The sequence below is a fragment of the Mizuhopecten yessoensis genome, unplaced genomic scaffold (genome assembly GCF_002113885.1).
Source record: "Mizuhopecten yessoensis strain PY_sf001 unplaced genomic scaffold, ASM211388v2 scaffold10711, whole genome shotgun sequence".
Taxonomy (NCBI): Eukaryota; Metazoa; Mollusca; class Bivalvia; order Pectinida; family Pectinidae; genus Mizuhopecten; species Mizuhopecten yessoensis.
The window spans coordinates 537099-562594 of NW_018408683.1; the positions used below are offsets into that span (position 1 = coordinate 537099).

General features: G+C 34.9%; 1 protein-coding gene across 1 annotated transcript in view; it reads right to left on the reverse strand.

Moving 5' to 3' along the window:
* The window catches only part of LOC110461967 (basement membrane-specific heparan sulfate proteoglycan core protein-like), an 80601-nt gene that overhangs the window by 53493 nt on the left and 1612 nt on the right, over positions 1-25496 (reverse strand). The window contains exon 2 of the mRNA XM_021515718.1: positions 13021-13220. Coding sequence (XP_021371393.1) covers positions 13021-13084 — 64 coding nt within the window. The 5' untranslated portion in view covers positions 13085-13220. The remainder of the gene's footprint in view (positions 1-13020; positions 13221-25496) is intronic.

The following is a 25496-nucleotide window of genomic DNA, read 5'->3' on the forward strand; positions in this document are numbered from 1 at the left end:
GTCGGAGTCAGAATCTCTGTTTTGAGTCCCAAAATCTCGTACTGTGACCTACGGAAACAGATGCTTTGGGAGGGTTTCGGCTACGTTGTGGAATAGCTTACCATCTGCTATTAGAAAGTCAAATACCCTGGGCAAGTTCAAGAGGGACATCAAAACTCACCTCTTCACGTCCGCATTTAAATTCTTTGCAAAGACGTCATGTAAATACCACCCTTTTATTTGTTCATCTATGTGCACATTGCTTGCTTAAATGTATAAAAGTGATTGTAAGCCTTTGTTTTTTGTTTACACTATTATAACCATTACTATTATCCATATGCTGTAAAGCGCCTAAGAGTAATTTTACAAATTATATAGGGCGCTATATAAATGTTGTATATTATTATTATTATTATAACAAGCTAACCGGTAATAAGATTTATATATATATATATTAAATGCCGCCGTGACTATTCTCCATAATTATTTTTTATTGAAGATTTAAAAGAAACTGTGGTTAGGTATACATGTAGCAAACACTAGTGAAAGCGTTTTTTTTTATAAAAGCACCGGATAAAGTCTTAAATGTAATCCGCCCAACAGAACTCAAAATATAAACAGTGCATTTTATAAACTGATTTTCTATACATATAGTAACAGTGATAGAGACCCAACCCCCAGGCCTGGAAAGTTATCCCAAGCAGGCACTTTCTTTGAGGAAGCACTGTATAAAGTCAAGTGTGTAATCAATCAGCCCAAGAGAAACTAGATATTGTGCATTAGTGCATTAAACAGATTTTCTATTTATAGTGACAGATTGACCTTTGACCACTGGACCTGAAAAGTTATCCCAAGCAGGCACTTTCTTCCAGGAAGGACTCGATAAAATCTGAGTGTAATCAGTCCAACAGAATTTAAAATACAGTGCACAAACTGATGATCTATCTATAGTAAGTGACCTTTCCCTTTGATATCAAAAGCTGAAAAGCTATCCAAAAGCTTAAGCAAACATTTTATTACACTGGATAAAGTTCATGCATGCACACACACAAGGTTCTACACTTAAAGTTGATAAGTTGACTTTGACATTCATGTTTTTTCTTTATGTTAATACCATCTCCATAACATATTGGATGAAGTTGCCAAGTGCTTAAATTGAATCAGTTGATGCTTTTTTTTATATATAGCAACAGTGACCTTGGCCTTGACCTTGGAACTTTGAAACACAACAATGTCCGAAGTATACTCATACTTGACCTTTGCATAAAGTTTGATCAAAATTCATGAACGATTGAAGTTGCTAAGTGTTTAAATTGAATCAGTTGTTGATTTTCTATATATAGCAACAATGACCTTGACCTGACCTTGGAACCCTGAAAGTTTGACCAAAATCCGGGAAAGAATGAAGTTGCTAAGTGTTTAAATTGAATCAGTTGATGATTTTCTATATGTAGCAAGTGTGACCTTGACCTTGACCTTGGATCCCTGAATTACAACGATTAATGAAGTATACTTATACTTGACCTTTGTATAAAGTTTGACCAAAATCTGTCAATGAATGAAGTTGCTAAGTATTTACATTGAATCGGGATGCGACGCGACGGGACGGGACGCCGGACCAGGGCAGAAGCTCACTTGTCCTTGGCAGGTGAGCTAAAACCAGATACAAGGACAAACAGACGGAAAATCTGATTACTAAAGATGTGCAGGGGTCCTAACAACAAATTGTGTAATTGAATTGGAGAATCCCCCTTTGGGACTCCACTCCTCCCCCTAGGAAGCCAGAGTATTATGAGAGAGACCCTCTGTAAAACGACATTCAAACTTCTTAACCAAGTAATGCTCCAGACCATTGGTTTGAAAACATCAGCAAGCCATACAGAAGGATTTCAAAGGATTGTACTGTATCAGGTGATTTATGTCCTCGCAACAGCCAGGGTCGTATGAGGACAGGTGTCACCTATAGAAGAAAACTGCAATTCGAAGGAAGTGCATGCGTTGACGGAAAACATACAGTTACTTATAAGAATTTCCTATGTGCCTACCATAACAACAGTGTTAGAAGGCAAGTGTAATTATATAGGCTATAATTACAACTGCTCGACTATAATTACAACTGCCTGTTTCAGGTGTAGGAATATGTAAAGAAACAAAATGGCCGCCTGAAATGTAAAATAAAACTCTGCTGACACCGTATTTACAATCAGTGACAATCGTTAATGCTTTTTAAATGCAATGTTTTGATAACTTATTAGTTAAGTTTAATTAGACATTGGTTACTTATTTGACATATTTTTCGGCCAACCCAGCTGGGAGGCCTCCAACAGGGTACGCAAAATCAACAAGTAATGTCTTAAAAAAGAAAAATATGTAAATATAAAAAATACCTGGTTGTCTGGATGTAATTATTGTTGATATAATTACATCCAGAAAAACAGTTATTGTTTAAATGTACATGTATACTAAGTTGCAAATGATATGGAAAACAGTTAATTATGAGAATTTCCTATGTACAAAAAGGCCATAACTCCATTCAAAAATGGAATTTTAATAGAAATTAATACATGTTTCAAAGTCTGTAATCTATTATGATAAAGCCACAAAGTTTCAAATTGATATGGCAAGCGGTAGCGAAATAAGTCCAAAAAAGTTTATTTTGATAATTTCGTATGTGCGAAGGGCCTAACTCCAGCAAAAAAGGAATATTAACATGGGGTTTGACCTCAAACTGTAATCCATTATGACAAAGCCACATATTAGATTTCTTATGTGCAAAGGGTCATAACTCCAGCAACAAATGAAATATTGACACAGGGTTTGGACTCTAGCTGTAATCCATTATGATAAAGCCACATACTAAGTGGCAAGCGGTAACGAACAAAGTATGGCAAACAGTTAATTATGAGAACTTCCAATGTGTGAAGGGCCATACATGTAACTCCAGCAAAAAAATAAAATATATTGGCATGTGGTTGGAACTTGACCTGTAATCTATTATGATTAAGCCACATACAAAGTTACAAATTGATATGGTAAATGGTGGCGTAAAAAAGTCTGGAAAACTTAAATGTGACTGCTTCCGCCAACGACAACGTGTGATGACGGACACACTGATCCTTAAGTGTTCGCCATGCTTCTCAGGCGGCACGACAAAGAAAGGCAGAACAGTGAAGAAATAAAGGAAAGATTTAAGATCCCAAGTGTGTTGTCCCCCCCCCATGTACATTGTTTTTTAATTATGGTTTGACAGATTTTGACAGATTCGACGACCAATCATGTAATCTTGAAAAAGAAAGTGAAGGGACATAACTCATGTAGACTCCAATTTAAGTAAGGACCTGTTACAGGAACAAAAGCAAAGCAACATCTAGCTTTATATTTGGGCTCATCATAAGCAGCAGACCTTATTGATGAAAATTTGATCAGTTGCGATAATAAATTGGTGCGACGTATTGTTAAAGGATCAAACATGACTATAGTCATAAGGTTATTGCATTATATTTGGAAATAGACGTTGCTACAATTTGACATTTATATGACAAATTTACAGGTTCCCAATTTTTCTGAAATTTTCACTATAGTATCTCAACATAATGTACCAAAAAATATTAAAAGATTTTTGGTGTACAAGAACCGGAAATAGGTGTGTTACTTCCGTAAAACAATTGATGTAGCAAAAACGTGTATGAAAATACCAACAAATTTAGAGTTTAAGATTTTGTAACATTTTCAATATGCAATGTTTTGTTACATATTTGATTTCATAATTTGCAGCAGATCCTACTTTAAATAATATAATATTATTTGATAGCGTAAAACATTGCTTTGATAGTTTTTTGGACAAAAAAAGTGAACCCTGTCGTACACCTTTGGAAGGCAGCACTAAATAGTTCATAGCACAGGCCCTGGGGACCTTTTGAATTTTTAAAAAATATCTCATGGGTCGTGTGTTAGGGAGCTACAAATATAACCCAGTAATCGTTAAATAGCTTTGTGGGCAAAATTCTTTTGTTCCTGTAACAGGTCCTTTGTGCTGATCTGACAGTTCAAGATCTATCTGTACATCAAATTCAAGAAGAATTACACATGTTTCGCATGTCTGGCATTGTCAGTATGGTAAGTTTTAAGCAAAACTTCAAAACAATCTAAAATGTCTGGATATTTTTTTCCAAAAACAAAGGGAAGAAAATCTACATTTTAAAGAAAGTGGTAGCTATGGGAGCACCCTATATATGTTATAAACATAAAAATATTGTTACCTTGCAAAACAATAAGCAAATTTCGCAAAACCACCAATTCTCAAAAATCACCTAAACATGACATATTTTATCTAAAAGGAAACTTGGAACTACTAGAAGTAACAAACTATATCCGAAATATAACAGAAAGGAATGTGAGGAAATCATGTGAGGGACAAAATTCACAGAAATATTATCCAATGGAAGACAATCAATCATAACTGCACAAATACATAGAGTACAACTATAGCAAGTGTTCCTAGTTTAAAACAGAGAGTATGAGTATTACTGGAAACAAATTTTAAATTATATAAGAAATTGTTCTCAGGGACACCATCTAAATGAAAATTAATTGATTGATATAACAGTCGGATGCATTAAAAATCCTCCCCATATGGAAAGTAAACCAAACCTTACAGTAAAATGTTCAACCCTGGCCTGCATGGTGTAAAGTTTCACCTTTTGGCCTTTTGTATCTTCAGCTTTCTTGGCGAATTTTGTGCAATTTTAAATATCTCAAATTCTCATCAGATGTATATGAAGTGCATAACAAATGGAAAAATAAAAATATGAATGATAAACTGCCAGATTCGAGTTCATGAAAATGCACTCCTTACTGTCTTCTATTTTTAGGATGCTTCTACACCAAAGTCAAATAACTTTGGCTACTTCAACTTCTGACAGGTCAATGACCCTTGATGAGACTTATTTAGCTGTCAAAAATCAGACCAAAAAATACTGCAGTACAATTTTATGTCAACTTATGTATTAGTGGAACACCACTTTAAATATGAATGTTGAACAGAAATATTTTAACATTTAAGCGAACACATTTTTTTTTTACAATCCTTTCAATAACAGAATTAGGGAATGAAGGGTTTAAATTTTGTTTGTTGATGTTTAGTGGATCGAAGAGATACATGTATACTTTTTTTTTAAACACAGTATTCTAAAAGACATGATTAAGGTTTCAGACTCTTTTCGGTAAATCAGGAACTTTTCAGGGAACTCCATGTATTGTAGCAGAAAAATGTCAAAAAATAATATGAAGTGTAGTGCAGTTGATATAGAAAGCTCAATTCCTGCTATATATTTGTAATAAAGTTGTCGAAGAATCAGATATTTGGCAGACCTTTTTTATACACATGACTTAAAAGGGGTTTTCGAGGATTTATGAAACCCAACAAACAAACTGATTCCTATTCCTTATACAGAGAACAGTGTGGAAATATAGATGAACTGAAGGTATTGAAAATAACGTCAGGTAATGCGGGTAAAATGGACTTCCATCATAATTTTACATATTCATAATGTGTTTATACAGCCTCCTTTAAGAAAAACACATTCCATACATGTTTTCAGCCTGTTTTTGTTATCATTATCTGTCCAGCCTGTAACATCTCATCTTTGCTAGCCAAGCATTCATTTTGTATTCACATATTCATGTATTCAACCTTAGCGGATTAAGCCTTGTTCTCTAAGCTTTCAAATTATCGAACCTGGCACGAATTACCATCCTATGGTCCACATTTGTTTTTATATCATACATTATATAATACACATATGTGAACTGAGGTTAGAAATTAATACCAAGTCCCTATGCATGTAAATAATGATGGCGGCGCCCAGTACTAAGTTGCCTTGTCGACTATGTCATAATTTATGTAAAAAAAACCAAAGGACAATACTTAAAGAAACATTTTCTGTATATGATCAGTTGGTAGAGATAATTGGCCATATTCTAACTGTAAATGATAACCAATGGAAATACATAGGCGACCAGTGGTGAAATAATCTTGAAAGTTTAAAGTTTTGCTAGTAAAGTGTCTATGCAAGGTGGAAGGGGAGGGAAATTAAACACAAGGCTAAATCTGCCAAGGTTGAATAATACACATTTAAATTATGAACCCTTGATGGTGAGATAACGAGGTTCGATCATAAAATAAGATGTAACTTCAGCATGTTTGCTCCAGTGAAATTACACTATAAAGTCAACATCAGTCCTGCACTATCACAAGGAGACAAACATGAACATACCATAGACTGCTAAAACACAAATTAATTATGCACAAACTCACCATACGCATGCATCTAGCAAATGGGGGAGGCCGTCCTTAAATGACCATGTATAGCTGTTGATAGGACGTACATTAAACAATAATAAATCAGACCTGAAGTTTATTTTGACATGAAGATCTTATTTATTTGGATAATTTCATGGAAATGATGACTTGTTATTTTAAACAAATGATTTGTTAATTTTAGCTTGCATGCACTGTATGAATGTTATTTTAATAACATTGTACCCATATGAATCCATGATTGTCGTGAAGCGGTGCTTTATTTGAATTTAATACATTTGATGCTCTATTACCTGACCTGGAACGCATTCGTAGCCATACCGAGACGATACAATACAATACTGTACTGGTATAACTGTATATATATTGTGTACATTATATAAGTTTAAGCGTCTGCGAGATCAGCTGTTCTAACTTACAAACGTCCAGGTGACGAGAAAGAACATGAGAGGAATGTTTTTGACTTTTGACAGGAGATGTAGGCGAAAAATACATCACTGGCGTCACGAGCAGCATTAATACTAAAAACGTCTTTTAATATTATTGGCTACCAAACCCGTGCTCATGCTATGTCCCAATCACCTGCCATCTGGACTGGGTTTTAAGTAAGTTGTTTTTGTGCCAAATTTTGTACAGCATGATTATTTAGCCTCTTTATCTTAATTCTTCCAACGTAGGTATCTTGTGATAAAATTTGCCTCACACTGTTACAATATTTTACCATATATATATATATATATACATGTATATACATATATATGTTTGTCGAAATACAAGCTCCTGAGAGCTTATGCTAACTATGACATATATTAAACGTAAAATAATGATTCTTGTATCTTGTATTTTCAAGTAACATGCCACTATGCTTTTATCCGATGATTTTAAGATAAAAAAACACACACAAGCTTTTAATTACGAACTTTTCCTCGAATGCGCCTATGTATAATCTTCGGCACGATGAAGGACACAAGTTAAGGTATACTGATGATGCCGACATGTACAAAGGTATGTAAACTTTAAAATGAAAGTAGGTCTGCGCGATCGCAAACATTTAATGCTGATGTTTTCGCATAAATGTCAGTTAGTACTTGATGTGATAGCAATGGATTAAACGAGTGTTACCTTGTGTTGTATTCTAGCACATCAGTGTCTCAATACATACGGTATTAATATGTTAATGTTCGATAAACGTCTGTTTATTATTACTGTCCCGATTATATGTTGTGAGGTATTTCCGGGTCACGTTCTCGTTCAAGTGCGCTTCCGGTTACGTCATAAAATGCAATTTTTCAAATCACAAAATCTTGATATTTATTAATTAAAGATTGTTTTAAGAATAAACGAGTTAATAAAAACAATATCAATACATTGTAAATATTATTTTCTTGAATGTTTGCGAAGCAGACGATGTTTGATCATAATCTCGAAACTATAACATTTTTTCAAAAGAAATGTGTTTTAACATTTGAAAGAAAAAAGGGTTGATGGGGAAAAAATCAATTTGTTCTTTTATGAGTTAATGAAAGTGATACAAAAAAGAAATATAGTAAATAATTGATAGTAAATTTATCAAAAACATCATCCTTTGAGAGTATGTTCTGGGCATGATCGTTTAGAAGCTTGCAATACTTCGAACTCTTTCAAACGCGCATCAGCCCGAGATTAGGTCCTCTTTACAAAATGGCGACTGGAAGTAGCAAGGCGGATTAAATTGGAACTTCAATTGTGAATATTTCGGCAAGTAAACATTGTTCACAAAGCCCATGTGGTCTGTTCATCTAATTGAGTCAAGATGTACTCAGACCAGTCGTTGTTTAGCTGCTAGGGTCATCAACAACAACAAAAGTATTATTATATTGTAATTATTGTAATTATTCAAGACTTCTGTTCTGTCGTGTCTTTGAATGTTTTTGTCTTTTTAAACTGAAAAAAAAAGCAGAATCTCTTCACTATGTACTGCGTAATGTAATCATTATCCTACAATATACAATATATCACTGTTAAAATTTAAGCATCATTTCTGGAGTAAGACCTGTGATTCTTTTGAATACATGTATTGACAAACACTAGTCTAATAATTGTGTAAATCAACTTTTTTATTTTCGTCCTTATACTCGTATTAGTACTTTACAATACCATCAGAAGAAAACAAACAAATACACCGGTAGTTAATGCTTACAATTATTTGTGACTCCATACAGCCACGGATTTGAAACCTTTCGATTTCTTGAGGCTATCCAACAGATGAATAAAATGTTTTGACAATACTATTAACAAGTCTTGCTAGATCGTTTAAAACTCTGAAATGTTCATCATGTATGCTCATAAATTATTCAAAAGCCACTCATTTTGTTGTCCACTTCATATAAGAAAAGAAAGAGATATGCTTTATGGGTTTTGTAATCCTCTGCTAGCTGTCATGATCACTTTTTAACAGAATGATTTACAAATAGGAATATTTCAATAAAAAATTAATAAAATCCCTTGAAAAATGGGATGGAGTAATAAAAGATACAAAAACAATCTATGAAATATGTTTATTTAGAGTTTTGCGTCATTGCAACAGCTAAGAAAAGAAAGTCGAAGGAAAAAAATTGATAAAAGTGAAAAAACCCATTCCAATATGGACGGCAGATCGATTTTTGTTATTTATATATATCCCTATGCAGATGATATCTAGATGAGTGATTTAATATCGCCAGTTCTTGATTTGCTAGTATTTCTGAGGTGCTTTGAAACATCTAACCGAGGCAGATCCATTGCGGCATGGTTCAATACGGGGTTAGGGCAACTTAGATTTTAGATTAAAAGCAAGAAAATTACTGTTTGGGAGAGAAGAAAGAAAATCGTTACCTCACTTTTTTTCTAGTTTTGCAAACTTTCTGTAAACCGTAATGCTACTTATTAATGTCATACGTGTAACAAACCGCAATCTTCACATGATGGTATAAATTAAAGCCTAGCATTGAGTTTCGTATTGCTATGATATGCACATTTCTTCAAATATCAATTTAGAGCAGGTTCGTCCCATGACAACGAGGCAGGATCGGCCCATGCCATACACAGGAGGTCATGAAATTGGCGGGAAAGTACGACGTTGCATGCTTTATGACGTCATACTTATGCTAATACCTATGTGGGCCAAACTAACCCCAGTCATCCTGTCCGAACTTAACCCAAGGCGGTCCACATTAGGCGATACACTCAGTAAAGAGTAAAATAACTCCTCAAATACGGACATGTTTGCCATTCTGTTATAGTTTTATGAAGGGCATGGAATTTTTCTTCCTAATGTTGTAAATACACATAAATGCTTTCCAGAACGACTTTTATGACAATGGGTCAAACTTTCCCCTGTCTACCAGATATTTTGAAAGAGAATCCCACAGGCTAGCAGGGGTTTGGGGAGGTATGAGGCTTCCTTAACTACCCCCCCCCCCCTCCCCCCTTCAAACAAATATAGATTTAATGGTACCTCAATTTAATTATGCAAAGATTTGATTCTAACATTTCAATCGACTTTACATAATATGAAACAGTTAAAGTATGCAGAAAACTGTATTTTTATATATGCCCGCTGAATAGGTCTCACCCATTTCATAAGACCGTTATGCCAATTCTGTCAACGGCTTCGCTAGTATCACAGAAAATTATTATGGCCTCTTTGCCTTCCCCTTAATGTTTACAATTTTTATCGTATATACTTAAAAGTTGATACACTGTGGAATCCTTAGGTAAAAAGTCTGACTGATTCTTAGAAATAATGTTATATCTTGAGAGGTATTTGAATATATACTTAAAGACATTTTTGTCAAACAGCTTGCTAAATATAGGGGATATAACAATGATAAAAAAAAGTCCTGTTCGGTTATGTCTATTGTTGAAAAGTATTGTCGGGGTCGGGGGCAATCGGGAGGTAAATCGTCAGCATTTTTTCAGTTACGGAAATTGAAGTGAAATTGTCATTAAATCTATGGGGTCGATTTTCAGTTCGCCGTTGATAACCAATGAAGAGTCATTGCCGTTTTTGAGATTCATAACCGATTTTGCAATACGCCACCATTTTCCGGGGGTATGGATCTATCAATTAAAGAAGCTTGAAGTTTAGATGAATATTTTTTAAAGCTGTTTAAAATTTCAGATCAGCACTAACTGGACAGCGATCACTCCAAGAGGGAGGATGTACTATTGTGTTATCAATAAAATTAACGTTGTTTGTTTGTATGGTGTCAAGTAAAGTTGAGGTCTGGGGATTAATCCTAGTTGGTTCAGTAACAGTGATTTCTAACCCATATTGAAATAGAATTCTATGTACATTTGTAATTGTAAGTTTAGATTTAGATGTAACATGTCTTGATTGATATCCCCTGCCAGGACAACTTTCCTTTGCAGATCAATACTATTATTTAGGTTAAAATGTAGTCAATTCCAGTAGCCAACGAGAGAGTTAGGGGTCTATATATACAGTCGGAAAGAGTAGGTTTATTATGGTTAGTTACTTCAGTCCATATTAACTCAAGATCAGCTGCCTCAAGGTTAGGTCTACGTTAATTATTAATATTATGTTTAGTATAAATCAGGACTCCGCCCCCGTGATTATCTCTATCCTTTCTAAATATATTACCAAAATGTCCCAAAGATACATGTATAGCGCTATCAGGAATTGATTTATCAAGGTGAGTTTCAGAGACGCACAGGATATCGTATTCAGGGAGCTCGGCATCACTGTTCATTAACGAACAAATATCAATATGACGACTAGATATATAATCTAGGTTGATGTTGGAGTTGTGAGGACCGGGGTTTTGGTGAATATTACCGCATATGGATAATATATATACTGTAATTAACATATAGTGCAAATTCAGAGATATTTTGTTTGTAGTGTTTACTTATGTAAGATTGTATATAATATCAAATTGTATAAGTTTGTGTTTAATATTAAATTTTGAAAGATTAAAAAAGATAAAAAAAAATAATAATAATAAAAAAATAAAGTAAAGAAAGGATTGACTACAAAGCCTTTATACAATTATATTATCTGTAGAATTTTTTTCGAGTTTTTCTCATGTAATGTTTCTTAGAATTAGTTTAAATTTTCCTTTCGAAAACCATATTTAAAACCAAAGAAAATGCGGAGAAGGTGAAATTGATGTTTTTGTTTGCGTCAAAGGTCATCTTTTAGTCAAACGTGAAATGTGCATGGGGAAAGGACAGTGATGCACTATATTTCTAGGGACAATACATGCTTTAACGACCATATACGTTTTATCATAGTAAGATTAGGCATTTACACCTTAAATAAAGCTAAGTAGTGGTTAGGTTTTGGTGAGTAGTTTACCAATGATCTTAAAACTTACTTAACTACAAACATGTCTGAATACTCACTCTGTGATTGTACTCCGTGTAACTACAAACCTATCTGAATACTCACTCTGTGATTGTACTCCGTGTAGCTACAAACCTATCTGAATACTCACCCTGTGGTTGTACTCCATGTAGCTACAAACCTATCTGAATACTCACTCTGTGATTGTAATCCGTGTAACTACAAACCTATCTGAATACTCACCCTGTGATTGTACTCCGTGTAGCTACAAACCTATCTTAATACTCACTCTGTGATTGTACTCCGTGTAGCTGAAAACTTATCTGAATACTCACCCTGTGATTGTACTCCGTGTAGCTACAAACCTATTTGAATACTTACTCTCTGTGATTGTACTCCGTGTAGCTACAAACCTAGCTGAATACTCACTCTGTGATTGTACTCCGTGTAACTACAAACCTATCTGAATACTCACTCTGTGATTGTAATCGGTGTAACTACAAACCTATCTGAATACTCACCCTGTGGTTGTACTCCATGTGGCGACAAACCTATCTGAATACTCACTCTGTGATTGCTCCGTGTAATTACAAACCTATCTGAATACTCACTCTGTGATTGCTCCGTGTAATTACAAACCTATCTGAATACTCACTCTGTGATTGTAATCGGTGTAACTACAAACCTATCTGAATACTCACCCTGTGGTTGTACTCCGTGTAGCTACAAACCTATGTGAATACTTACTCTGTGATTGTACTCCGTGTAGCTACAAACCTATTTGAATACTTACTCTCTGTGATTGTACTCCGTGTAGCTACAAACCGATCTGAATACTGACTCTGTGATTGTACTCCGTGTAGCTACAAACCTATCTTAATACTCACTCTGTGATTGTACTCCGTGTAGCTGAAAACTTATCTGAATACTCACCCTGTGATTGTACTCCGTGTAGCTACACACCTATCTGAATACTCACTCTGTGATTGTACTCCGTGTAGCTGAAAACTTATCTGAATACTCACCCTGTGATTGTACTCCGTGTAGCTACAAACCTATCTTAATACTCACTCTGTGATTGTACTCCGTGTAGCTACAATCCTATCTGAATACTCACTCTGTGATTGTCCCACGTGTAGCTACAAACCTATCTGAATACTCACCCTGTGGTTGTACTCCGTGTAGCTACAAACCTATCTGAATACTCGCCCTGTGGTTGTACTCCATGTAGCTACAAACCTATCTGAATACTCACTATGTGATTGTAATCCGTGTAACTACAAACCTATCTGAATACTCACCCTGTGATTGTACTCCGTGTAGCTACACACCTATCTGAATACTCACTCTGTGATTGTACTCCGTGTAGCTGCAAACCTATCTGAATACTCACCCTGTGATTGTACTCCGTGTAAGACTAGGGTGAACAGAAGTAATATGGAGGAATGTTGGAACATTTTCACATTTGTCCAGTTTTTCAAAATTCCTTTGTGATTTGCATTCACTTTGAAACTTTATGAAATATGAAGGCTTTGTATTGTACGGTCGGTAGTCCTATTGGGAAGTGACCATAGCCTGTCCACATAGACTCACCTGTAACAAACAAAAAAAAACATTTAAAGAGTTTGACTTCATACAAAAGTTTGATCCATAAAATTAGTCCGGTACATCCTATGGCGTGTCACATGGTCATGTAAAATCATTCTGCTTTTATACTTTTTAAGCTTTGCTCATTCAATGATTATATGCACAAATGTTATTGACATGCACCAGGATACCTAAGTAAGTTCGTGTTTGATGTTTCAGAAATCATGCTTTTGGTTTTGGAAAAAACAACTCTTGTTTTATACAAAATTGAATTTAAAAAAATCGTTTAGTCAACACTATTCCCAGTTTTGGCGTTGCATTGAGAGACAAAAAATCAAGATCTTTAGGTTTTAATTGAGGAGGACGATCTGTGTAACTAAGATTCGAATGTCGAGCCACCAGCACTAATTCAACTTCCTATGCTGTTGTAAAATGTTTTTCAAGCTCGCTGCCAATATCTTTTGTTAAGCCACGCGCTTAGAGGCGCTACAAAGGAAATTGTTCAACGCAAAAAATAAACATTAGTAAACAAAAGTGGCGGGTTTGGGTGACGATATGCGAGTAATGCGAGTTAGAGATAGTGGGGTTTCTTCTGTATTGCCTTATTTCATCATTCGTCGTTTTTGTGTCTCCTGCAACGCGAGGCGACATATAGGTATTACTTTGTCGGCGTTGTCGGTCGCTGCAACAAGGTTTCCGTGCAATAACTGGATTTTCCTTTGGTTGATTGCTTGGGATTGCTGCTTTTCAGGTCCCAAGATCAAAGGTCAAGATCACTGTTACTATAAATAAAACATCTGTTTCCGTGCGATAACTCGAATTTCTTTAAGTTGATCAAGTTCAGACTTCATACAGTGCTTTCTTACCAATAATGCTTACTTGGGATTGCTTTTCATGTTCGAAGGTCAAAGGTTAATGTCACCGTTACTACAAATAGAAAATCTGTTTCCGTGCGATAACTCAAATTTCTTTAGGTTTATCGAGCTCAGACTTTATACATTGCTTCCTTACCAACAGTGCTGCTTGGTATTGTTTTTCAGGTCCCAAGGTCAAAGGTTAAGGTCACCATTACTATAAATAAAGAATATGTTTCCGTGCGATAACCTGAAATCCTTAGGGTTGATTCAACACAATATTTATACGGTGCTTCCTTACTAAAAGTGCTTGCTTTTGATTGCTTTTTAGGTCCGACGATCAAAGGTCAAGGTCAACGTAACTATAAATAGAAAATCCGTTTCCGTGCAATAATTAGAGTTTCTTTGGGTTGATCGAACTCAGACTTCATACAGTGCTCTCTGACCAATAGTGCTTGCTTGGGGTTTTTTCACGTTGATATAAATATATCCCGCCTTCATAATTTCATAAGAGTTGCCTGAGTATGCGACACATGCACTCCTGTGGAATTCTTGTTGTTTTTTTTTGTTACAGGTGGCGTATCAGTCAGCGGTACGGCCGTTGTCATCAAACAAATCGATTGCATGTACAGAACATGTCTGGAATGGTCGGCATCAATCTGTATATTTGTTTGATCATACATTGTTTTCGTTATATGGTTTTCTGAGAGACATTTCACGGTTCAGAAACATGTTCACATTACCACACGATACGTCGATGTTCGACCTTTAATTTTTGAATCTGTTTCTCTTGTCACTCCTGGTTTTGTTTCCATGTCGTCCGCTGCTTCTTTTTTATACCTACTTTTACCTTCTGAAATATGTTAAGCACGCTCAAAAAGTGCAGAGAATAAACAATAGCCTGCTTTTGATAGTCCTTTTGAAAGCACGTTTATTAAAACCCCAAAATAAAAAGACGAAATCAATCTCACGTTTATTTTTAGATAGTTTAGTTCAAGCCTGAAAAGCTTAACCACTGACTTAATTATATTATGCATGTTTAAGGTAAGAACATAAGTTGCTGTTCTCCCGAGAACGTTTTCTCGTAAACAAAGACGCATACAACGCACTCAGAGTCGGGCGCATTTTTACCATCAAAACTGTGTTCGCTTAGAATGTTTTCGGCCAAAAATAACTTTCCATATCCAGTAGAGCCAGTAACCTCATAGATCAACTAAGGTTTCCATAATAGAAAATAGTCCTCGGATGATAAACCTGAACCATGATGACATGATGATCTTGTTTGTGTCCTTTCGTGAAATAATGTCTCAAAATAGATCCTCCCATCACTTCAGGATATCTTGTTTGATTTCTTCTAAGATGCTGCATATGTTGTGTATAGATGCTTTAAGAGGATAAACCATAGTTACCTGTTTCGTATTTAATAAGCCAGTGAACACACCTTATCCAGCGTTGTAGGCCGACGATAAATTGTTCTTTTTTATCGGCTCAGAGATTATTCATGAGATAACTAACAGGTAGACATGTGTGCTCCTGTGCAGCCAGATATGACGAGGTATAAAGTCTGAAATTTTATGAAATTTAGAAAGACCTCCTATACAATACAAACACATGCTTTGTAAAAGAATAAAAACAAACCCTTGCTAATCGGTGGCTATGTATGATCTTGTCAGTCTCACGCTAGACACATTCCTGGTTAAACAAACTCTATAGAAAATCTTGTCTGTCACTAAGCTACACAAATTCATGACTAAACAAAATGTTTTTGATAAACATGTCCGTCACTTAGCTAAAAACGTCCCAGGTTAAATAAACCCTTGGGTAATCAAGTCTGTTACTCAAACACTATAGATTACAAGACCCTTTCATGCCAAGGGGTGTAGGATAGGGACATTCCCCCGAGGGGTTTTCAAATTTGGTAAAACCCGAAGCTTTGCCGAAGGTTTTGCCAACTTTGAAAATTCCGAGGTTGGAATGTCCCTATCCTTCACCCCTGGACATGAAAGGGTCTTATAATTGAGAATACTTAGCACCATTTTGAAAATATCAATTTCCCCCCTGAGCTTATTAGACGAAAACGAATCAGCCAGCCAGATTAAGCATATCCCATATTTGCAAACAAAGTTTGCGCAGAAAAAATCTTTCTAACGTGTACGGTAAATATAAAGTAAAATGTATTCATTTCATCACGTCGCCTTTTCCGCATTGCGGCATCGGAGAGTTCCAAATTCGTGACGTCACGTCATTGTTGAGCCATTGTTACGTCACGTCATATGAAATGGGGTGTAATATAGAAATTTCCTACACCCCTTTCTTACCCTGGACAGCTCAATCTTACACACATGGAAATGAGAGAAAATACTGGTCTGTCACTCAAACACTGTAGATAATCTGGTCTGTCACTCAAACACTAGATAATATGGTCTGTTACTCTAACACTATAGATGATCCTGGCGGTCACTCAAACACTATAGATAATCTGGTATGTCACTCCAACACTAGATAATCTGGTATGTTACTCAAACACTTAAGATTATCTGGTATGTTACTCAAACATTATAGATATTCTGTTCTGTTACTCAAACACTAGATAATCTGGTCTGTCACTCAAACACTATAGCTAATCTGGTATGTCACTCAAACACTATAGATAATATGGTATGTCATTCAAACACTAGATAATCTGGTATGTCACCCAAACACTATAGATAATCTGGTTTGTCACTCAAACACTATAGATAACCTGGTCTGTCACCCAAACACTATGGATAATCTGGTCTGTCACTCAAACACTATAGATGATCCTGGCCGTCACTCAAACACTGAAGATAATCTGGTCTGTCACTCAAACACTATAGATAATCTGGTATGTTACTCAAACACTATAGATAATCTGGTATGTCATTCAAACACTAAATAATCTGGTATGTCATTCAAACACTAGATAATCCAGTCTGTCACTCATCCACTATAAATAATCTGGTCTGTCAGTCAATTACGTTAGATTATCTAGTATGTAACTCAAACACTATAGATAATCTGGTCAGTCACTCAAACACTATAGATAATCTGTTTTGTCTCTTTAAACACTATAGATAATCTGGTATGTCACTCCAACACTAGGTAATCTGGTATGTTACTCAAACACTTTAGATTATCTGGTATGCTACTCAAACACTATAGATAATCTGGTCTGTCACTCAAACACTAGATAATCTGGTCTGTCACTCAAACACTATAGATAATCTGGTATGTCATTCAAACACTAGATAATCTGGTATGTGACTCAAACACTATAGATGATCCTGGCCGTCAATCAAACACTATAGATAATCTGGTATGTTACTCAAACTATATAGATAATCCTGGCCGTCAATCAAACACTATAGATAATCTGGTATGTTACTCAAACAATATAGATAATCTGGTATGTCATTCAAACACTAGATAAGCTGGTCTGTCACTCTAACACTATAGATAATCTGGTATGTCACTGAAACACTATTGATAATCTAGTATGTCATTCAAACACTAGATAATCTGGTATGTCATTCAAACACTAGATAATCTGGTATGTGACTCAAACACTATAGATAATCTGGTATGTCATTCAAACACTAGATAATCCAGTCTGTCACTTAAACTATATAGATAATCTGGTATGTTACTCAAACACTATAGATAATCTAGTATGTCATTCAAACACTAGATAATCTGGTCTGTCACTCAAACACTATAGATAATCTGGTATATCACTCAAACACTATAGATAATATGGTATGTCATTCAAACACTAGATAATCTGGTATGTCACTCAAACACTATAGATGATCCTGGCCGTCACTCAAACACTATAGATAATCTGATCTGTCACTCAAACACTTTAGATAATCTGGTATGTCACTCAAACACTATAGATAATCTGGTCTGTCACTCAAACACTATAGATAATCTGGTATGTTACTCAAACACTATAGATAATCTGGTATGTCATTCAAACACTAGATAATCTGGTCTGTCACTCAAACACTATAGATAATCTGGTATGTCACTCAAACACTATAGATAATCTGGTATGTCATTCAAACACTAGATAATCTGGTATGTCACTCAAACACTATAGATAATCTGGTATGTCATTCAAACACTAGATAATCTGGTATGTGACTCAAACACTATAGATAATCTGGTATGTCATTCAAACACTAGATAATCCAGTCTGTCACTTAAACTATATAGATAATCTGGTATGTTACTCAAACACTATAGATAATCTAGTATGTCATTCAAACACTAGATAATCTGGTCTGTCACTCAAACACTATAGATAATCTGGTATATCACTCAAACACTATAGATAATATGGTATGTCATTCAAACACTAGATAATCTGGTATGTCACTCAAACACTATAGATGATCCTGGCCGTCACTCAAACACTATAGATAATCTGATCTGTCACTCAAACACTTTAGATAATCTGGTATGTCACTCAAACACTATAGATAATCTGGTCTGTCACTCAAACACTATAGATAACCTGGTCTGTCACTCAAACACTATGGATAATCTGGTCTGTCACCCAAACACTATGAATAATCTGGTCTGTCACTCAAACACTATAGATGATCCTGACCGTCACTCAAACACTAAAGATAATCTGGTCTGTCACTCAAACACTATAGATGATCCCGGCCGTCACTCAAACACTATAGATAATCTGGTATGTCACTCAAACACTATAGATAATCTGGTATGTCATTCAAACACTAAATAGAGTCTGTCACTCATCCACTATAAATAATCTGGTCTGTCAGTCAAATACGTTAGATTATCTAGTATGTAACTCAAACACTATAGAAAATCTGGTCAGTCACTCAAACACTTAAGATATTCTTGTCTGTGACACAAACACTATAGATAATCTGTTTTGTCTCTTTAAACACTATAGATAATCTGGTATGTCACTCCAACACTAGATAATCTGGTATGTTACTCAAACACTTAAGATTATCTGGTATGCTACTCAAACACTATAGAGAATCTGGTCTGTCACTCAAACACTAGATAATCTGGTCTGTCACTCAAACATTATAGATAATCTGGTATGTCATTCAAACACTAGATAATCTGGTATGTGACTCAAACACTATAGATGATCCTGGCCGTCAATCAAACACTATAGATAATCTGGTATGTTACTCAAACAATATAGATAATCTGGTATGTCATTCAAACACTAGATAATCTGGTCTGTCACTCAAACACTATAGATTATCTGGTATGTCACTGAAACACTATTGATAATCTGGTATGTCATTCAAACACTAGATAATCTGGTATGTCATTCAAACAATATAGATAATCTGGTATGTCATTCAAACACTAGATAATCCATTCTGTCACTCAAACACTATAGATAATCTGGTATATTACTCAAACACTATAGATAATCTGGTATGTCATTCAAACACTAGATAAGCTGGTCTGTCACTCAAACACTATAGATAATCTAGTCTGTCATCCAAACAAAATAGATAATATGGTCTGTCACTCAAACACTATAGATACTCTGGTATGTCACTCAAACAAAATAGATAATCTGGTATGTCATTCAAACACTAGATAATCTGGTATGTCACTCAAACACTATAGATAATCTGGTATGTCATTCAAACACTAGATAATCCATTCTGTCACTCAAACAAAATAGATAATCTGGTATGTCATTGAAACACTAGATAATCTGGTATGTCACTCAAACACTTTAGATAATCCAGTCTGTCACTCAAATACTATAGATAATCTGGTATGTTACTCAAACAGTATAGATGATCCTGGCCGTCACTCAAACACTGTAGATAATCTGGTCTGTCACTCAAACATTATAGGTAATCTGGTATGTCACTCAAACACTATAGATAATCCAGTCTGTCACTCAAATACTATAGATAATCTGGTATGTTACTCAAACACTATAGATGATCCTGGCCGTCACTCAAACACTATAGATAATCTGGTCTGTCACTCAAACATTATAGATAATCTGGTATGTCACTCAAACACTATAGATAATATGGTATGTTACTCAAACACTATAGAAAATCTGGTATGTCATTCAAACATTAGATAATCCAAGTTGTTACTCAAACACTATAGATAATCCAGTCTGACACTCAGCTAAAATGTTCCTGTTTTAACTTACTCTATAGATAACACGTTAACATTCGATACCGATATCAGTTGAATCTCAATACCGATATGCAGTGGGATAAACACGTTTATTTTCCCCCCACAGGGGCCATTTCAACGGCATATGGGTATTCAAGGGTGAAACTGAGTTATGTTGAAGAGGCATGAATGGTTACAAATTATGAATTATATCTAATAATAATAATATACAACATTTGATATAGCGCCCTATCTATCTAACATAAGCCACTCTAAAGCGATTTACAGTACATAGATATACACTTTTTATACAGTCAATACAATTAGCATATACATTAATCAATACAATATTGAGGAATTCGCAGGAGCTGCCTTATCAGGCGCTAACTACTATTCCTATGCCACCTGGCGTATATCTCCCTATGTGTGTATGCCTGTGTGTGTGCTGGAGATGTATTTTGTTATGTCTTTTATTTAGTCTTATTAATTCTTGTAAACATTTTCCTTGGTCAGACCATTTAAGGGCTTAATACATGTATATATATACAGTTGGATACGTTTGTATCACAAACCCGTATTCACAATGACAGATAGTGTCATTGTACAGCTTGAAACTAGTTGTGACAAGTTGTATCAACGTAACTATAACAGAGGTTAAGTAACACTGATAACGGTATACTCTGAGGAAGAACCTGTTGGTAAACTCAAAAATATATAATTAACCAACAGTCATTTTTCAACCTTTTCATTCGTTAAATGTCAGTACCGCCATCAATTAACTAAATGTATGCGGAGAAAATGTTTATATTCGAGTGTATTCTATGTTCGTCATTGGTAATATCTCAAGTCAGAAAGAGAGCAACATCTTTCTATGGTATGATATCGAACCAATTTATGATCTAATGCACCGATTATCACTAAATGCACCAAAAGGTAATTAATGTAATTGTAATAAAATGTTTCTTTAATGTGTTGTTTTTGTTCCATGTGCTATCAATATATGATTATTAATACTCAAAATAATGCGCACAAAAAATGTGATGTTTCACAGCCAATGCGTTTGTTTTTGCTTTTTTTCACGTCATTTTAATCCTTTTGATTAAGATTGGTGCATTTTATTTTGCAAACGTCTCGTTTTAGTGTGTCTTTTGGCCTAAAATTGTCAACAGACCGTAAATAAAAAACAAACTACAAACAAATCCATTCCAAGCTATCACATTTGTACCTTTTAGATATCAAAATAATTTGCCAAAAGCCAGACGTTTGCCGAAATGGCTGGTATGGGCCAAGCAAATGCGTGATAAAAAGCTGCTTTATTAAAGCAGTTGCCAGATATGTTTCACCCTGACAAGTGCTGTATACTAAAGCAGTCGCCAGATATGTTTTACCCTGACAAGTGCTGTATACTAAAGCAGTTGCCAGATATATTTCACCCTGACAAGTGCTGTATACTAAAGAAGTTGCCAGATATGTTTTACCCTGACAAGTGCTGTATAATAAAGCAGTCGCCAGATATATTTCACCCTGACAAGTGCTGTATACTAAAGAAGTTGCCAGATATTTTTTACCCTGACAAGTGCTGTATAATAAAGCAGTCGCCAGATATATTTCACCCTGACAAGTGCTATATACTAAAGAAGTTGCCAGATATGTTTTACCCTGACAAGTGGTGTATACTAAAGCAGTTGCCAGATATGTTTCACCCTGACAAGTGCTGTATACTAAAGCAGTTGTCATAACGATAACCTACTCAATAGAGGTAACTACCGTGACGGCTACTGTGGACCATCGCAAGAAACGTTACAGGGTAAGCAAAGTTTGTTAATCTTGTCAGTCACTTAGCCACTACATTTCTTGGAAAACAAACCTTAAAGATAATCTTGTCTGTCACTGAGCTAGACATATGTTTTATTAAACAACCACTGTTGATAAGCTTGTCTGTCACTTAGCTTGACATAAACTTTATTAAACAAACACTGTTGCTAAGCTTGTCTGTCAATTAGCTAGACACATAGCTTGTCTGTCACTTAGCTCCACATAAACTTTATTAAACAAACACTGTTGATAGGCTTGTCTGTCACTTAGCTAGACATGTATTTTATTAAACAACCACTGTTGATAAGCTTGTCTGTCACTTAGCTAGACACAAACTTTGTTTTTTTTATTTTTTATTTTTTTTATTATATTTTTTTTTTTTTACAAGACAAGACAAAACATATATGACATTGTTCCTAAGTACATGATTGTTCATACATATTAAACAAAGATCATCATCATCATCAGACATCATCATCATCATCATATAACATATTATTATTAACACATAAGCAGATATTAAGCAAAAATTTGCCAATGTCATGTACATACATAAAGACATACACTGAGACACTGATGCAAAAACAATATATATAAACCTATGACATCAAACACACAAGAGAAAAACCAAACAAACTGAAACAGAATAAAAAACAAAAACAAAACACAAAACATTACCGGGGATGGGGAGCACTCCTATGTCATTATATTTTAACTTAAGCCTGGCGAATTAAAATGTATGAAATATTTGATGATTATTATTACAGTGAGGAGACGATAAAGTACAATAGATGTATATACATTGTATGTATAGAACAAATATGTCATATATATATATATATAGTCATATTATAATTGCATCCAGTTATCTATTTGATGGTTTAACTCATCCTTATTTATTAATTTATTCTGTTATTATTACAGTGAGGAGACGATAAAGTACAATAGTATTAGTTACACAGCCCGTTAGTGACCTAATACGGAAAAATATTGGGTCTAAAAGAAACTTGTATCGGGCGTGTTCGCCTCGCCCGATACAAGTTTTTTTTAGACCCAATATTTTTCCGTATTAGGTCACTAACAAACTGTGTCACGAATTTATCCCGTCGAAGGCCCTTTGGATAAAAAAAACCCTGCAAAATAATACTAGTCACACTGATCACAGGGCAATGATCAATCGTTCCCGGCCCTCCCGCCTCAGCCCAGCCATCACTGCCCCAAAATTCATGTTCGCATCGGAAAATGCTGGGTCTTTTAGACATAAACTTTATTAACAAACCACTGTTGCTAAGCTTGGTTGTCAATTAGCTAGACATCTACTTTGTTAAACAAACACTGTTGATAAGCTTGTCTGTCACTTAGCTAGACATATACTTTGCTAAATAAACACTGTTGATAAGCTTGTCTGTCAATTAGCTAGACATAACCTTTGTTAAACAAACACTGTTGATAAGCTTGTCTGTCACTTAGCTAGACATATACTTTGTTAAACAAACCCTGTTGATAGGCTTGTCTGTCACTTAGCTAGGCATATACTTTGTTAAACAAACACTGTTGCTAAGCTTGTCTGTCACTAAGCTAGATTTATACTTTGTTAAACAAACACTGTTAATAAGTTTGTCTATCAATTAGCTAGACATATACTTTGTTAAACAAACACTGTTGCTAAGCTTGTCTGTCACTTAGCTAGACATATACTTTGTTATACAAACACTGTTGATAGGCTTGTCTGTCACTTAGCTAGACATATAATTTGTTAAACAAACACTGTTGCTAAGGTTGTCTGTCACTTAGCTAGACATATACTTTGTTAAACAAACACTGTTGCTAAGCTTGTCTGTCAATTAACTAGACATATACTTTGTTAAACAACCACTGTTGCTAAGCTTGTCTGTCAATTAGCTAGACATATACTTTGTTAAACAACCACTGTTGCTAAGCTTGTCTGTCAATTAGCTAGACATATACTTTCTTAAACAAATACTGTTGATAAGCTTGTCTGTCACTTAGCTAGACATATACTTTGTTAAACAACCACTGTTGCTAAGCTTGTCTGTCAATGAGCTAGACATATACTTTCTTAAACAAATACTGTTGATAAGCTTGTCTGTCACTTAGCTAGACATATACTTTGTTAATCAAACACTGTTGATAATCTTGTCTGTCACTTAGCTAGGCATATACTTTATTAAACAACCACTGTTGCTAAGCTTGTCTGTCACTTACCTAGACATACAATTTGGTAAACACACAGTGTTGATAAGCTTGTCTGTCACTTAGCTAGACATATACTTTGTAAAACAAACACTGTTGCTAAGCTTGTCTGTCAATTAGCTAGACATATAATTTGTTAAACAAACACTGTTGATAAGCTTGTCAGTCACTTAGCTAGACATATACTTTGTTAAACAAACACTCTTGCTAAGCTTGTCTGTCAATTAGCTAGACACATACTTTGTTAAACAAACACTCTTGCTAAGCTTGTCTGTCAATTAGCTAGACATATAATTTGTTAAACAAACACTGTTGATAAGCTTGTCAGTCACTTAGCTATACATATACTTTGTTAAACAAACACTGTTGCTAAGCTTGTCTGTCAATTAGCTAGACACATACTTTGTTAAACAAACACTGTTGATAAAATTGTCTGTCACTTAGCTAGACAAATACTTTGTTAAACAACCACTGTTGATAAGCTTGTCTGTCACTTAGCTAGACATAAACTTTATTAAACAACATCTGTTGCTAAGCATGTTTGTCAATAATCTAGACATATACTTTGTTAAACAAACAATGTTGATAGGCTTGTCTGTCACTTAGCTAGACATATACTTTGTTAAACAAACACTGTTGATAAGCTTGTCTGTCACTTAGCTAGACATATACTTTATGAAACAACCACTGTTGCTAAGCTTGTCTGTCAATTATCTAGACATATACTTTCTTAAACAAATACTGTTGATAAGCTTGTCTGTCACTTAGCTAGACATATACTTTATGAAACAACCACTGTTGCTAAGCTTGTCTGTCAATTAGCTAGACATATACTTTCTTAAACAAATACTGTTGATAAGCTTGTCTGTCACTTAGCTAGACAAAAACTTTGTTAAACAAACACTGTTGATAATCTTGTCTGTCACTTAGCTAGGCATAAAATTTATTAAACAACCACTGTTGCTAAGCTTGTCTGTCAATGATCTAGACATATACTTTGTTAAACAAACACTGTTGCTAAGCTTGTCTGTCAATGATCTAGACATATGCTTTGTTAAACAAACACTGTTGATAAGCTTGACTGTCACTTAGCTAGACATATACTTTGTTAAACAAACAGTTTTGATAAGCTTGTCTGTGACTTAGCTAGACATATTCTTTGTTAAACAAACACTGTTGCTAAGCTTGTCTGTCAATGATCTAGACCTATACTTTGTTAAACAAACAC